General features: G+C 36.5%; 1 protein-coding gene across 1 annotated transcript in view; it reads left to right on the forward strand.

Annotated features, from left to right (window-relative positions):
• Positions 1-281: 281 nt before the first annotated feature.
• LOC120537168 (MORC family CW-type zinc finger protein 4-like) overlaps positions 282-15,356 on the forward strand; it is a 68,593-nt gene continuing 53,518 nt past the window's right edge. The window contains exons 1-3 of the mRNA XM_039765898.1: positions 282-427; positions 537-609; positions 5,107-5,239. Of these exons, the coding sequence (XP_039621832.1) occupies positions 389-427; positions 537-609; positions 5,107-5,239 (245 nt within the window). The 5' untranslated portion in view covers positions 282-388. The remainder of the gene's footprint in view (positions 428-536; positions 610-5,106; positions 5,240-15,356) is intronic.

Genomic DNA, 15,356 nt, shown 5'->3' on the forward strand with positions numbered 1-15,356 from the left:
GGGTCGCGGTGTCGGCAGCTAATTTACTGACCAAGCAGAAAAATAACGCTCAAACTGATCAGGACGCCATTCTATCGTAGTTTTAAGAAGGAACACAAACCTTACAAGCAAAAATAAAAGCCAACTGCCATGCGCTTGCATATGAAACATGTCGAGCAAGCACAACTTCCCTGCTCCCGCTTCACTCTGGTTATTGCATCAGAAGGTGGCGACAGCGGACAAACTTGACGTCGCTGCAGTGCGCCGCCATGCTGTACGGCGCGATGCTACAGTTTGTGTCAGAAGGTCGGAAGACGTGGTGGGCGAGTACGAGTACGCGTTTCTCACAGCGTTGCGCACCAACTCGCTGTTTGCTGTTTTATTTATATTTTGATGACAGTTTTCAAAAATGGCGAAGCTGAGCGAGCACGGAATTCGCCTGAGCTGCGTAAGAATACTCTTTGAATATTTACACAATTTATTAGCCTAGCGACTATAATGATGCCGATTTGTTTTGTGTAATCAAATTATTTCTGTTTACTTTTTAATTTTTTTAGATGAGTCCATCTTACCTGCACAGTAATTCTACGAGTCACACCTGGCCGTTCAGCGCTATTGCTGAACTTATAGGTAAGACGTTTGTAAAATATTTTTGATTTTCGAGAAGTTTTTATGAATATAGCTGCACACTTTAAATAATTGCATCATATACTGATGGATTTTTTTTGATCGCGCATCCTTTTACTTGTCATGTTTTTGCAGATGAAACGCTAGAGGCCACATTTCTTTTCGAGGATTTTACGGGCAATTCTTTGCGTTTATTAGTTTCTTTATCATTGCCTCCGTTTTTATAAGTGTTGTGCCGCAGAATCGCTGCGTTTAACCAAACACAACACACTTTCAAAAAGCACTGGCGGCGTGCAATGTTCAGCTTACATGGAAGTGGCGCTGTCATGAATGTCTGAAGCATACATTAGCCACGCGTGTTTTTATAGTTTCCTGTGGACCAAGTGCATTACGGCATATGTATACACTTGCCTTTAAAAAAAAAAAAACGGGGTCATGCATAAGGTGTCTTAGGTGCGCATTTTTATGTTGAAAATAATAAAGATTATTATGATGCTTTGTCGTTGGTAATTGTTAAATAAACCATTAGCTAATAACTTTACTTGTCATCAGTGGGTCCATGTTTAGTATCGACACACGTTAATTCACACATTGACCCCGCTTATTTTGAAACATTTTAGTTTAATGCGTAATTCTTCGACTTAATAATAAAATGATGCAACGGCTACCCAGTGTTGTGGTTATCCTCAATCTAAAAATGACATTTCAAAGATTGAAGCGTTTTCAGATCAAAATATAATATAAATAAAAATGTTAGTTGATTTGATTCGGATTTCTTAACAGGTATGCATAGAAGTCGAGAGTGTCAGTTGCTATTTTTTAACCAATTTATTTTTGCCTATGTGTATTTTTGTATTTGACAGCTTGGTCGCTGAAGTGTCTGCGCGCAGCTTCCAAAGTTCCGTGTATGTCAGCCAATAGTCAGCGAGTTATGGACACTTCTCGCTCTCTGGTTGGCTGGTGTTAGATTGGGGGCGAGGTTATCGACGTAAACGTGAGGAAACTGACACAGTTGGCTGTAGACGTCAACGAGATCACAGTCGTGAGGTTCAAGTATACAGCTTTTTTTCTGTAGAAAGAGGCGATCCTGTCTTTACAGACCTAGATTAACAGAAAGTGTAAACAAATGCCACGAATGCAGATATTGATTTGTGTAGGTTTATTTACTGAAGATGAAAAAAAAAATTCATTATCCTTAAGTGCTTTGTATATTGGTTGTAGAGGTTATACATTTTACTACGAAAAAAAAACCCGAAATACAATCAAGCCCACTTTTGCATCTGGAAAAAGTCGGTTTAGCTGTGTTTCTCTTGATGTGAAAACAAACAAAAACAAGAATTTAAAAACTATGAATATATAGTTTAAAAATACGTTTATATTTAGATTGACAGTTATTTACACAGCAGACGCCTTTATCCAAAGTGACTTACAAAAGAGGTCAACACAATCGAATAAATATCAGTCTGGTGGACTTGTTTGTGAAAAAAATGCTATTGGACACGGTTACAAAATTGATCATCACAAGTGAAGAGCTGGGATCAAAGCGCAAACTAGTTACAATTCCTAGATTACAGAAACCTAACAGCCAATACCAATTACACATAAATTCACCATACAGGAGTCTTTAAATGCTTCTTAAACACATTGAGGGAGGAATTTGAACAGAGGTGGGGAGGTCATTCCACCAGCCAGAAGCTACATATGAAGATTGTCTGGATTGGTGGCATCAGCAGCCTGGAGTGGTCGAGAAGGACCGTAGGACCTCACATATGTCTCTATCTATCTATCTATCTATCTATCTATCTATCTATCTATCTATCTATCTATCTATCTATCTATCTATCTATACAGTAGATATAGATACATATAGATACTATATCTCTATATATACATTTTATATCTATATATATATATATATATATACAATAGATATAGATACATATAGATACTGTAGGTTCTGACCTAATAACTACTCTGTAGGCAAGCATAAAGGACTTGAACTTAGTATCTACTGCAACAGCAAGCCAGTGTAGTGATCTGAAAAAAGGAGTAACATGTGCCTGCCTCATCTGGTTGAACACCATATATGCCGGTGCATTTTGTATCATCTGTATAGCGGCTTGGTGACACATCCTGGTACTCCTGTCTACAGAAAGTTACAGCAGTCTGGACGTGACAAGACCAGAGCCTGGACCAGGAACTGAGCTGCTTACTCTTAGAGATAGGTCTGATCATTAATTGAAACATAATTAAAATATTACATACATATTTGTAAAAACCGTATGGATAAAACAAATTTTGAAAAATGGAATTCTGGTCTGCAATGCATTTATTTACCTGTTGGCCTTGGTAACATCTAAATTTGCAGAGGCTCCAGTTTTAAATTTCACTAAAGGGGCTTTCTTTGTGGAGTTTTTCTACATGTGCATGTGATTTTCCTTTCATAATAGAGCTTTCCTATCACTCTCTAGTTACAACTATAGAGCTATGCTCACACTATACTTTTCTTTTAATCTTTTTACATTCTCAGGGAATTTCATAGTTGTAAGCAGTCTGTTAATGCAGCATTTCTATCTTTAAAGTGGCTGGTGAGGTGAGATCTGTTGTACTCCTCTTGAACTACCAAAGTGCTGTTAAATATTTTGTTAGTTTGAATAAAGGATCAGATCCTCCACTGTCTCATAAATACAGTAACACTTGATAATACCCATCATGAATGTGAACGAAGGTCCTCTTAAATAGGGAAGTATGAAGACTTCAGTCATTCTGAAGATTTTACACTTAGGCTGTAACGCTGTCAGTAGTATTGTGTACTAGCTTTATAATGTGGTTTGACAACAACTGGTGTGTAAATGTTTTGAGTTGTTTTAAGTTCCTCTCAAAATTGTGTTTTCCACATCCGTTGTTCAACTATTTTGTGCATATATGCAAATATGAAGTAGCTATTTCAGGGTTTGCATACACATTGAGAAAACTAGTCACAAGATAGACATGACAGTGAAATTAGTTTATAATTTTAAAGTTACTTTTAGTTATACAGTATGGATTTTTTCCATGTGGAAGTTTTTTTTTTTCTTTGTTTGGGACACAGTGATTGCATAGTTCATGTAACTTAGCATATCTATGATTTAATTATGTTTTACTACTGTATATGTATTTTGTTGTCAGATACAATTAAAATAAAAATAGAAATAAATTACAAGATATTACTACATTTTCTGTTACAAAGCAGAGCACATAAAATATATGTTGCCTAATTGGGAAATTTGTCTATTATGGAAATTTTATTTACTGATATTAAAAATTCCCCTCATCCATTTTCATGCCTGCTTAATCCATCTGTATATTATTGTGCAAGTTGGGACTTTCCCAGAAGCATTGGTCACAAGCCAGGAGCCATTCCTGAATGGGGCTAATAGTTTTGCATACACATTTTCTCTGTCTCACACCCACACTTGCAGCTTATTTAGATTTGCCAGTTAACTTAATATACATATCTTTGGCATATGAAAGGAAATTCAGTATACACAAAGAAAAACACATGTGTGTAGGAAGGACATGCAAATGTCACACCAATGGTTGTAAGCCCAGGTTCAAAGAAAGTCTACTGAAGCCGTAAGGCAGAATCACCAACCTCTGCATTACTATATACATTTTTATTTTATTAATTCATTTTATTTCTGAATTATTCAATGGGAGTGACACAGTGGTTATGGTGGCTTCTTAGCAGATTTAGCACCTTATGTTTAAATCTCATACTTAGCCGCTGTCTATTTTGCACCTAATTCATGCATCTCTATAGGTTTTTTTGCCAGTTTACACCCAGATAGCCATGGATGTGGCGCTAAGGCAAACTAGAACTCTTAAGTTGACCTCATGCAAGTATGTGCATGAGTGAATTCTGCAGTGGACTGGTGTCCGTCCAATGCTGATTTTATGCTTGTGTCCAATGCTGCTAGGGTGGTCTATCTGCAACCCTGAATTGGCCTAAGTGGGTCTGAGAATGTTATATTATGATTGAATTATCTTGGCTATGGTAAACTCTATATAAAATATGACAAAGCTGTGTTCGAGATGTTTTAATAGTTATGTAGGTTCACTGTCAGCTGCTTATCTGTCTTATGGTTCTTTTCTCAATGTGTATGGAATACCCAGAAATGCAGCATAGAGTGACATTAAGACAGAAAATGTACTGTATGTGTAAATGAGCAAACAAATGAATGTTATAAGAACAAATGTTAGCACATCCTTGTTTGAATATAAATGCTAAGATTGTATTTAAGTAATTATCCATTTTATATCTTTCTGTGAAAAAGCAGCTTTTAAGCAGAACTCACTTGTATGTTTTTTCAGCTAATGGTGGTTAATAAATATGATATTGTAATGACACATGTCCCAAAAAGAAGATATAATCTTCTTATAAATTCAATTTTTCTCATTTGTTTATACAGTTATCTATATTGTTGTATTCTTAAACATTTCCAATTTTTACTTTCGTAGATAATGCCTGTGATCCTGGAGTCACAGCCAAACAGATCTGGATAGATGTTGTTGTAATCAAAGACACAGAATGCTTGACCTTTACAGATAATGGACAAGGAATGACTCCTAATAAACTGCACAAAATGCTTAGGTATGTCCTGCTTTTTAATTGGTTACGCTAGGTGATAACAAAGCGTCTCATTGAAAGGCCAAGATTCAGCATAATTTGAATTTTAAGGTGCTTGATTCTGTAAAGGTGCCTTGTTTGACCATTTGTGTTTTTTTCTTGTGACTCTGTGTGTTTTCTTTAGGTAAGTCTGCCTTTTCTTAAAAAAATCCTCCAAATCTATTTTACATTTATTGGTTCTTTGCTAATTAATTCAGTATCCGCAAAGGTTACCTTGTAAATCAATATCTTTCAAGTGTGATAAGAAATTAATGACTTTTGACTAATACCAGAGCTCACATATTTTCTTTAACATGATGGCTTCAATTATAGTAGGTGTCAGTCTATTTGTTATTTTGTGGCTACCATGACAGGCCCTGAGCACCTTAAATAGTATCCTTTCAGAACCCATGACCCTAGTGCATTAAAATGGAGGAGAAGCTCTTCTAGAGATGACAATGGAGCTTATAATGGACAGAGGTATACACTAATTATTACAAGTAAATGTCACTCATTGTGCTTCCTGGGTCTGTGCAACAGACAATCTGGCTACCTTAGTCAGCTAAAACCACAAGTAATTGTTTTCTGACACTTTAGCTCCTTTCGTTACCTGTACATCCAAAACATCAATACATACAGTATGACTTCATATTAGATGATACATTTGATCAAATCTTCACTTCTGGCTCAAAGCACTCTGGTTCCAGACATTTAGGAGCAATCCTGAGTTCAAATGAATCTCAGATAATCCATGACTAGCACAGAAATTCCTTAACAATTAACTGTGTTGGATTCGGCTCAGGATGTCCTTTTCTCTGAATCACATCCCTTTAGATACCCCTGTAATTCCTCGCATGAGTGAGGTTGTGTTTAAGTAAATGTCAGGTATATTTCAAGATACTCTGTTATTCTGTTCTCTGTGAGTCTCCTGGCATGCATTTGTCTGAAGTGAGCTGGTTTCCTTCTGTGAATGTTGCCCTTGGTTGTCATTACTCAAAAGACCACACTATCGATGTTTTGTAAAACTCTCCAGTGTATCAAATTCAGAGATTGTATAACTTTGGGTTATCAAATTTAGATATGCCAGATTTGTGGTTCATGTGCAACTATTGCCTAGAACTCATAACTACAAACTAAGTAAGTATACAATGGTTCAGCCAGTGGGCAGTGGGTTGTCTGAGTGGGAACACATCTATTTACAAAAGTGTCCAGAAATACCGTGAGGAGACATGTTTTTACTCTCCATCCCATCAAATGGCAGCACATGGCCTTTGAGTGGAAGGACTGGAGCTATGTGTTTGTTTTAAATGTGTGAGGCAGTTATGCTGTCAATGGGATGCAGACGGCTCAGGGAATCGGTAAACTCAAGGTCTGTTAGAGGCTCCTGAGGATTCCTGACCAGAACACTTTATAGAATCACCTCTGATCTCAGAAGCCAAGTAACCTTGTAACGTGATTTAAAGCTGCCTCAGACCAGAACTGTTTCTGAGTTTAGAGATGGAAGTGGACCTGTGCCAAGGTCTCTACTGGCGGGAGGAAGAAAGTACGAGAGAAACAGAGAAAACTAAGAGTAGGACTTTTGTACATTAGTTTGAAATGGGCAAGTGGATTGGCCACCTCACTTGATAGAAACATTCCATCACCTTTACTCTAGGCCCAGAGGATTGTTGTTTTCTCCTGTGATTGTCCCTCTCAAGCATTATTCATTAGTCAACAGAAACATGCGTTTTTTTTATAGCATTGCTTATTTGGCATCAAGAGCACCATTGCAGAATTTAATACTATGTATAAAACTATGCTTGAGATCTTTGTAAAGTGTTGCAGGAAGTTAGATCTATTTTTTAGTGCTATCCCAAAGATCAGGATTTTTTTTTTCCTCCTCAAAGAAGACCAAGGAGTCTTGCTATTGCATGTGTTTGTTTTTAGAATCATTCTACCCTCTTCAAAATGATGTACTAAATATACATACATTTTATACTTAATAATAAGAATACATGCAAGTATTGATTTACACTGTGTAAAATTAAAGAATTACTTTAGAAGAATTTCCAAAGAATCTTGTGGATCAATCCCAGATTCAAGAATAAGTAGGAAAAGGCTTAGTAAAAGTAATTCAGAAACACACTAAAGAAGAAATATTAGTGACATGTAATGTCTGGTAAAACTTGTTGGTAGCATCTTCAGTAACACGAGCAACAAAAAACTGCTCATGTCTTTGAAATTGTTTCTTAGACTTAGAATCAATCAATTTCATATTCTGTAATACAATGCTGCCTATTGAGTCTTTTGTATTTTTTTCTTTTTTAATATTTGTTTATTACACTTTAAGTGGTGCAGCTCTGTATTTTAAATTACAGTAACCCTTCCTCGATCGTGGGGGTTGCGTTCCAGAACCCCCCACGATAGATGAAAATCCGCGAATTAGAAACCGTATGTTTTTATGGTTATTTTTATATATTTTAAGCCCTTATAAACTCTCCCTAGCTGTTTATAAATATTCCCCGCACAGTTATGTAGCATAAACCCTATGTATTATCTTAGATATTAGGTAAGATTCATTGAAATTATGTATGTATACACATTGTTTATATACCATAAAACCTAAATATTATTTTAAAGATATTGAGCGTCTTCGATATTACATATGTTACAGCCGTTACGATAGACAGGCCACCAGCAATAAATACGTACAATGCAAGAAAAATTCTATACAGTAAATGTGTGTACAGTGACACTAAACATACGTATACTGAGTACTGCAAGTAGAAAATTAATCATGGTTACTCACCAACAATGACAAAATGACTTCTCCGATAACGATAAGTTTAGTTTTAATGCAAAACAAAGGAGAGTGTTACAGCTCTTCTAAAGGAGCCTCTTCAGGCGACTGTGTAGCACCGCCGTTGTTCTTCAATCCAAATCCCTAAAGCAGATTCCATCCAGACTACTGCCTTTTTACATTCACTTACAACTCATTTTGCACCCTGGTTAAAAGGACACTGCAGCCGTAAATCTTATATTCCTTTCCTACTTTTTAAATAAAAAGAATCGTAGTATCATTGATGCTGTAATGGCATCCTACAGCGGTGTAGCTTTTCCCTTCCTTCAGCATATCCAAAACTTTTACCTTTTCGGCAATCGTTAACATCTTCCGTTGACGCTTGGGCACGGCCCCTGAAGCAGTAGCAGGAGCAGATCGTTTTGGAGCCATAATGAAGGGCTTGACTATGCACAAAGATAAACACAAAAGAGCACAAAAGTTAACTCTTTACACAGCGAAACACGTTGATGCTGAATGAGTGAGACGAGATTTCCTGGTTAACGCTGCAGAATCGAATTCGGTGCTCTGTCGCTGAGCTAATCAGCACACAGGAACTTAACTGCGTGCTCTGATTGGTTAGCTTCTCAGCCATCTGCCAATAGCGTCCCTTGTATGAAATCAACTGGGCAAACCAACTGAGGAAGCATGTACAGGAAGTAAAAAGACCCTTTGTCCGCAGAACCCGCAAAGCAGCGAAAAATCCGCGTTATATATTTAGATATGCTTACATATAAATTCCGCGATAGAGTGAAGCCGCAAAATTCGGAAGCGCGATATGCCGAGGGATTACTGTACATATAAGTGTAGCTACTGAAAAGCTCTTAGTCTTGATGGAAAACCCGTCTATTGCCTAGTCAGGAAGACATAAAACTTTGTTGCATCGAATTTTGTGATAGAAAATATTGTCAATACAAAATGTGACCTTGCGTTGTGTCATGACATTACCTCATGATTGAAATGAAATATAAAGCCGAAGAAAAAAGTTATTCATTGAAAGTTGGCGATGTAAACATTTAATTGAAAAACTGGAACTAAGGTCTAAAGTGCCAGTTTTACTGCACTTTAGCAGAATCATATTCACTGTCTGTGTAAAGGTGTGAAGTTGAAAGTTTTTGGTGCACAACATACAGTACTATAGACTGAGAAGGCAGATTAAGTGTTTCACACATACAGCTAATTCAGTAAGTTGTATCATTCAACAAGAACAGTAAGTAAATCACAACATTGTATCATAGATGCACCACTGCACTGGGACTGCCAAAGCAAAAACTTACCACTGTATTGAAACTTTATTTCAAAAAAGTAACATAGTATACAATCAGGTATATAAAATTTGCATAACCCATGCAACAAATAAATTCAGAACCAATCTAGAAAAATATCAGATTTTAAAAAGGGGAGAGAAGAAACAAAAACAGTGACCAGTTTTCACTACTAATTAACTTATTTTCCCTTCATTTTATTAGCCTTGTTTTTAAGGATTTAGTCCTTAAATTTATTCCTGAATTTATTCCTTTCTTCATTAAATGACAGCCAAACAGAACTGAGTGACATGAGACAAGTCAATCTCTTAATGAAAAGCTGATTCTTACTATTAATTAAACCCGCTAATTAATTCCATGGCTTGTTGCTGCTCTCATTCTGCCACAGCAAACATTTCCAAAACTGTTGAGTCTTCTGTTTTTTCTAAGAACACCGTCAAACGTTTTTGGTGACCTGAGAGATCAATCTTACTGAGACCTTCACCTTTCTTTTTTTTCAGATATTGTGTTATGGGCACAGGTGAGCTGGTCATGTGGTGGTTTGTTTTGTGTCTCTTTGTTGTTTGGCTGCTAATTAAGGAAAAAAAGACAATTAAGGGGCCTGATTCAAGTTAATTAAATCTAAGGCAAAAGAAGTTCATTAGCAGCAAAAATTGGTCACTAATGAAGAAGATAGTAAGAATGAAAACCTGCAGCCACTGCGGCCTTCCAGGACCAGAGTTCAACACCTGTGCACCTATATGAATGCTTATTCTATTTTTTTAAGTCTTTTTAAGTGTTTTGTACAGATGCTGTAAGTGAGAATTAGATTTTTTCTAATTTTAAATAATATAGAGCACTAGCTACCCACTGACTTATAAAAGATAGATTCTTCTAGTTAAGAAAGATAAGTCTATTTGGTAGTAGTGTGATATTGGCTATTACAGTCAGTTTGTTCTTCTCCATTTTAAGCCCCTCTAAGAGTACACCAGATATAGCTGGTTATGGGTTAGGAGCGATTGTGATACTAAGGCTGTCTGATAATTATTCAAAGATTTTTGTCAAAAATTATGTTAATTTGGGGCACTCCCAGAAGTTTTGGCCCGGTGAGGCTAGAGCTAGATTGCAATGCTTGCAGGCTGAATCTTTCCTTAGATACATATTGGACAATTTTAAACAAGGTTTCCTCGACATGCGGTCGAGGAAAATTTTAAGTGAAAATTATTGAGTGCTTTGAACATATAGAGCTAAAGTGTATGGCCAACTTCCACTCCTTTTCTGAGATGTTAACTGAAAGCTCCTCTTCCTACTGTACCTTAGGATCATTAAAAGGAAGATCCTTTGAAATTCTTAGATATTCTTATGTATTGCCAAGATGCTGACTGGGTCTTCAAAACTGATCAGTATTTCCTCTGGAATAGAAATTGGCAAGATGTGTGGAAAATTGGTTTGTTTATTTTTTTAACAAAATTTCTCATTTGAAAATTAAATGCTATTAAAATTGTGCACTATCAGAATGTGTGGTCCAGTGAGACTGGAGCACATTTTTTATCATATACTCAAACTATAGTGGGACCTGCAACCTGCAGTTACTGCACTCCTGACTGAACCCCTGAAAATGAGAATGAGTGCTTGAGACATCAGTTCACCTTTCACTGATACAGATTCAAAAACAGGTATACATAAGAGCAAGGTAGGAATTATACAGCAGTAGATCTTGCATTACTCTCCACAGCAATCTCCCACCATGCACAGATAGAGCGTATTGCCACACCCACCGCACGACGAACAACCTCGGTGGAGCAAGGAAGGAACCAAATTCCCAGTGCTTCATTTTCTGATAAAGTTATATGTTTGTTCCTGTTATCTCCGTACCCAGTGACTGGGTGTTTTCAACTACAGGGGATAATATTGTGACAGCAGAGAGATACCTTAACTTCATGCATAGTGCTGACATTCTTATTTTTCTTAAAAGGAAATGCAGTATTGTAAGGTCCTAATAGATCCAGTCAGGAAACACTGCTAATAAGTCAGTACATGGGGAAATTAAGGAACAGCCATTATGTATTAGTGCATTGATTTTTTAAATGTATTTTGCAGTGTTTTGATTTATGAATATCCAATATTAAGTAACTCTAAACATAAAGTCCTTTTATGAAAATTTAATATTGTGATAATATTATACCATGAAGCCTGAGTCACAGTAAGACTAGGGTTCTTTCTGTACTGTCTCATGCCTGTTGCATAGCATAAAGTACTTATCATTTATACATCAATGCTACCACTAGGCCAATATGGAGTCATCAGTTACTTAAAGTGCACATCTTTGAAATGTGTTAGAAAAATGGGAATGTTCAGAGTAAAGTTGCTCATATGCATACTTCAGACAGGCAACAACCAGGCTAGCATTTAAACTTGGGATTCTGGAGCTATTAGACAGCGATGCTAACCACCACTGTGCTATCTGATATTGGAATCTAACCACCACTGTGCTATCTGATATGGGAAGCTTTACAGTTTGTTTTCAGTCATTAGGGGTTGACATCTGTTTGCTTTAATATGAAATCATAGTGTACTTATTGTGATTTTACATACAAATTAGGTTTTATGTTTCTTTAAATTACATATCATTCTGCAACACACTTAATCTGTTTGGGGGTTAGTGGGCTGGCAGTCAAGGGCACAAGGCAGGAACCATTTTTGGAACGGCATGCCAAGCCATCACAGGATATGTTTTGTTTGGTTGATGTTTTCTTTTTAAAAACATGCATATGTTCAAACATTATAAATTGTTATCTGAATTAACAGAATGTGTTAGTTTATTGTGTTATGGGGATAAGGTCTTCATAATTTGTTAAAACAGTGTGATCAATTAGGTAAAGTCTTTTGAAACTATCTTGTTCATACATATGACATTTTAAACATGTGCTGTGAACAAGTCTATATACAGAATTATTCTATGTTAAATCTTATTACAGCCACCACTGGAGTTAAAAATATAATTTAGGTTACAATTTAGTAATTAGTAAATCTCACAAAGTGGCCTTGGGCATCTTCTTGCTACTAAATACAAAAGTACAGATGTCTTTACTTATCTGTGAATAAACTATTAACAGTGTCTCATTTCTTTTTACTGTGCTCCACACGTTAGATACAAGGGAGAAAGGTTGTTTACTGGCACTCTATTCTGTCAGCTACGAAATTAGAAATCTGATGACATTGAGAGTTGTGGGAAGTAAAGGCAAGGGGCCCCACTCCAGGACATTTGTTTTGAATGATAAAGGTTATAGTGTTTTTAATTCATTTTTCAGACTCTTTGCTGTATCTGAGCATGCACTATTTTGAGTAACAGTATACAGAAATCATTGATAAGTACTGATAAGGAAAGTTATTCCTTAAAAATTTTGTAAATTGGAGAAAATGTTTTGAAGATAATAATACCGTTTTTTTGAGTTAGCAAATAGTCTATTTTCTTTGATCTTGAAGATCATTAGCATCTGACTATGTTACTCTGAACTGTGATGTGTTAACCACTTTTAATACCAAGGTGACATTTCATGCTATTATGGATAGCATTTACATATGTGGGTTTAACACACACACTCCCCTCCAGGAAGCTTCTTGTGGTGCAGGTGTAAAAATAAATAAATAAATAAATAAGAGAGAGGTAACAGTAAATACTAAAGCATGGAAATTTAACACTAATGTTCACTTGGAAGATAGAACTGTTTTATCAAAGTAAAAACAAATTTATATTAATATTTTTTACTTAACATTTATATTCTGTTCATGTTGCTGCCAAGCAGCACCATAATGTGCCTGTGTCTACTTTAGTCTTATCTTGTCTTGTAGTAAATACTGCCAGTTTTTTTTTCTCATGAAAGGGACTTTGCCAATGGTAACTAACATTTAACTGCAAATACTTGAAACTTGAGACTAAGCAATTAATGATTCCCAAAACAGATAGATTTGGCATTTGTATAAAGGATGAAGATAAACCTGACAGAAAGCAATTAGTTGAAAAAGAAGAAAAAAACACATTGGAGAGGAGGCCGTCATGAGTAGGACAGAGAGTAACTGCAAAGATTGCTTGATAAAGCCGATGTCACATTATGTGATTTTTTTTTATCGGGGGTATGTCATATTTTCCAACTGCATCCATTAATCTCGCTGTACCATCCTGTCAATTTGCCAAACTGAAAATCACAGCCTGTGTCGCCTTTACCGACTGTGTGGCGATCTTCCAGTACAATCGTTCTCATCCCTTTTTCGGACAGCTGATAGTGTACTGCCTTACTGAGCCCATGCTGTTTGAAGGCTTAACAGCTCTGGTGAGTTCAGTAGCAAACTCTGCCATTTTTTTTCTTTTTTCCATTTTGTCATAGTGCATCCCAATACATCAGACAAATCAGCCTTTCTTTGTGAGGTCCAAGTATTGTGCTGCCTGATGGAGCTGGCACTGAGCTGAACTGTACTCTTGGCCTTTTTTTCTTATTTTATTCTGCTTTAATGTGTAAAAGTTGAGATGTCAGAAAGACATTAAGTGTTAAGGAGGTAGTGAAGATAGAAATCTAAAGATAGAGAAATAGAAATGGAAAAGGGAAAAAGCCTCTCTTCTGTTTGTGAGGTTCCAAACATGCATGTTCTCTATTCCTTGTTGCTACATTCTATGTGTTAAACTTTCTAATGAGCATTTGTTGTCAGTTCTCCTGTGCACACAGCCCATTCCTCCGACTAAAGAGAAAATCAATCCTGCTTGATTTTATTGTGGCCAGTCGCAGACTAGTTGGTGTTAGTTGTTAGGTATATCACCTTAGGTGATCAGCCTTACGGTAGTGCACCCCTGACTTCTTCCAGTTGGCCAAGTTCATGTAAATCAAGGCTAAAACTGAAAATCAGTAGAAAAGTCGGCCAATGTGACATGGGCTTAAGCAGATGCTCGAAGGGCACCACCGTTAAAGACAATCTATGGGAGACTAACAGGAAGCCAGGTGAAATATCTACAGACTAGCAGGTGGTAGCAGAACACCACTGCTGCCTAATGTAAGGCATGGTTTGCCTAGAAGTTACGTGTTTAACTGTGAACTGTTTTAAGAGGCTATGAAAGTGTAATATGCCCTAGCAACCCCATAATTTTCAAGAGTGTTCCTAAACCTAGAAGTAATTTTGGCTGAGGAAGTAATCACAGACCAAGGTTTTAGAGGCCAGCGCACATTCAGTGTATATTGGGGCGTGAGTGGTGGCAAAGACTCAAGTGTTAAGGAGGGAGTGTGGATAGAGATAGAGAGAGAGAGAAATGGAAAAATGAAAGTTGGTTGATACCAACAGAAATGTGAGTACTGTAAATGAATGAGGCATTCTAATCAACTTATTAGTTATAGACTTAATTATATAGTCAGTTGGAGATGATTTGGTTTATTTTGTTGTTTTTGTATTTGATGTATTGTGTTATTGCTGATTTTAATCCCATATGTGATTATGTGGAAATAACTACATTTTATAGGAATAATGTGTTGGTGAAATGTTTAATGAGACTACCTCAACAGGATTTAATTCCTAACTCAATGTCAGAGTATGTGAACTTTGCACCTTCTCTCTATGTATATGTTGATTTCCTGTGGCCATTCAAGATGTATATATGCATATGCTCCCTGTGATAGAATAATTTCCAGCCTAGTATTGTTTTCTGCATCATGCCTAGTGTATTCAGGATAGACACATTTTCTGTTTTGTGCATACCGGAGAGACATACCTGCTACACATGACCCTTATTTGGAAAACAAAATTGTATAGAAAAATGGGTGCATTTATTTGAGTTCTTTCGTACCTTTCTTTCTGGTTGGCGCATCCATTAGGAATTGCTCTGTTACATAAGATATCCTTAATTCACACCTTTACTCAGGTTGTGAATTGGAGGTTAGGTGTATTATTAGGTGTAATATCATTGAGTGCATCACAGTTTCTTGTGGTTGAAATTTTGTTTGGCTTTCACTTGTGAATGTTGCACCTGTTCTCTGACTTCTAGAGGTCATGTGAAAAG

The sequence above is a fragment of the Polypterus senegalus genome, chromosome 10 (genome assembly GCF_016835505.1).
Source record: "Polypterus senegalus isolate Bchr_013 chromosome 10, ASM1683550v1, whole genome shotgun sequence".
Classification (NCBI taxonomy): domain Eukaryota; kingdom Metazoa; phylum Chordata; class Cladistia; order Polypteriformes; family Polypteridae; genus Polypterus; species Polypterus senegalus.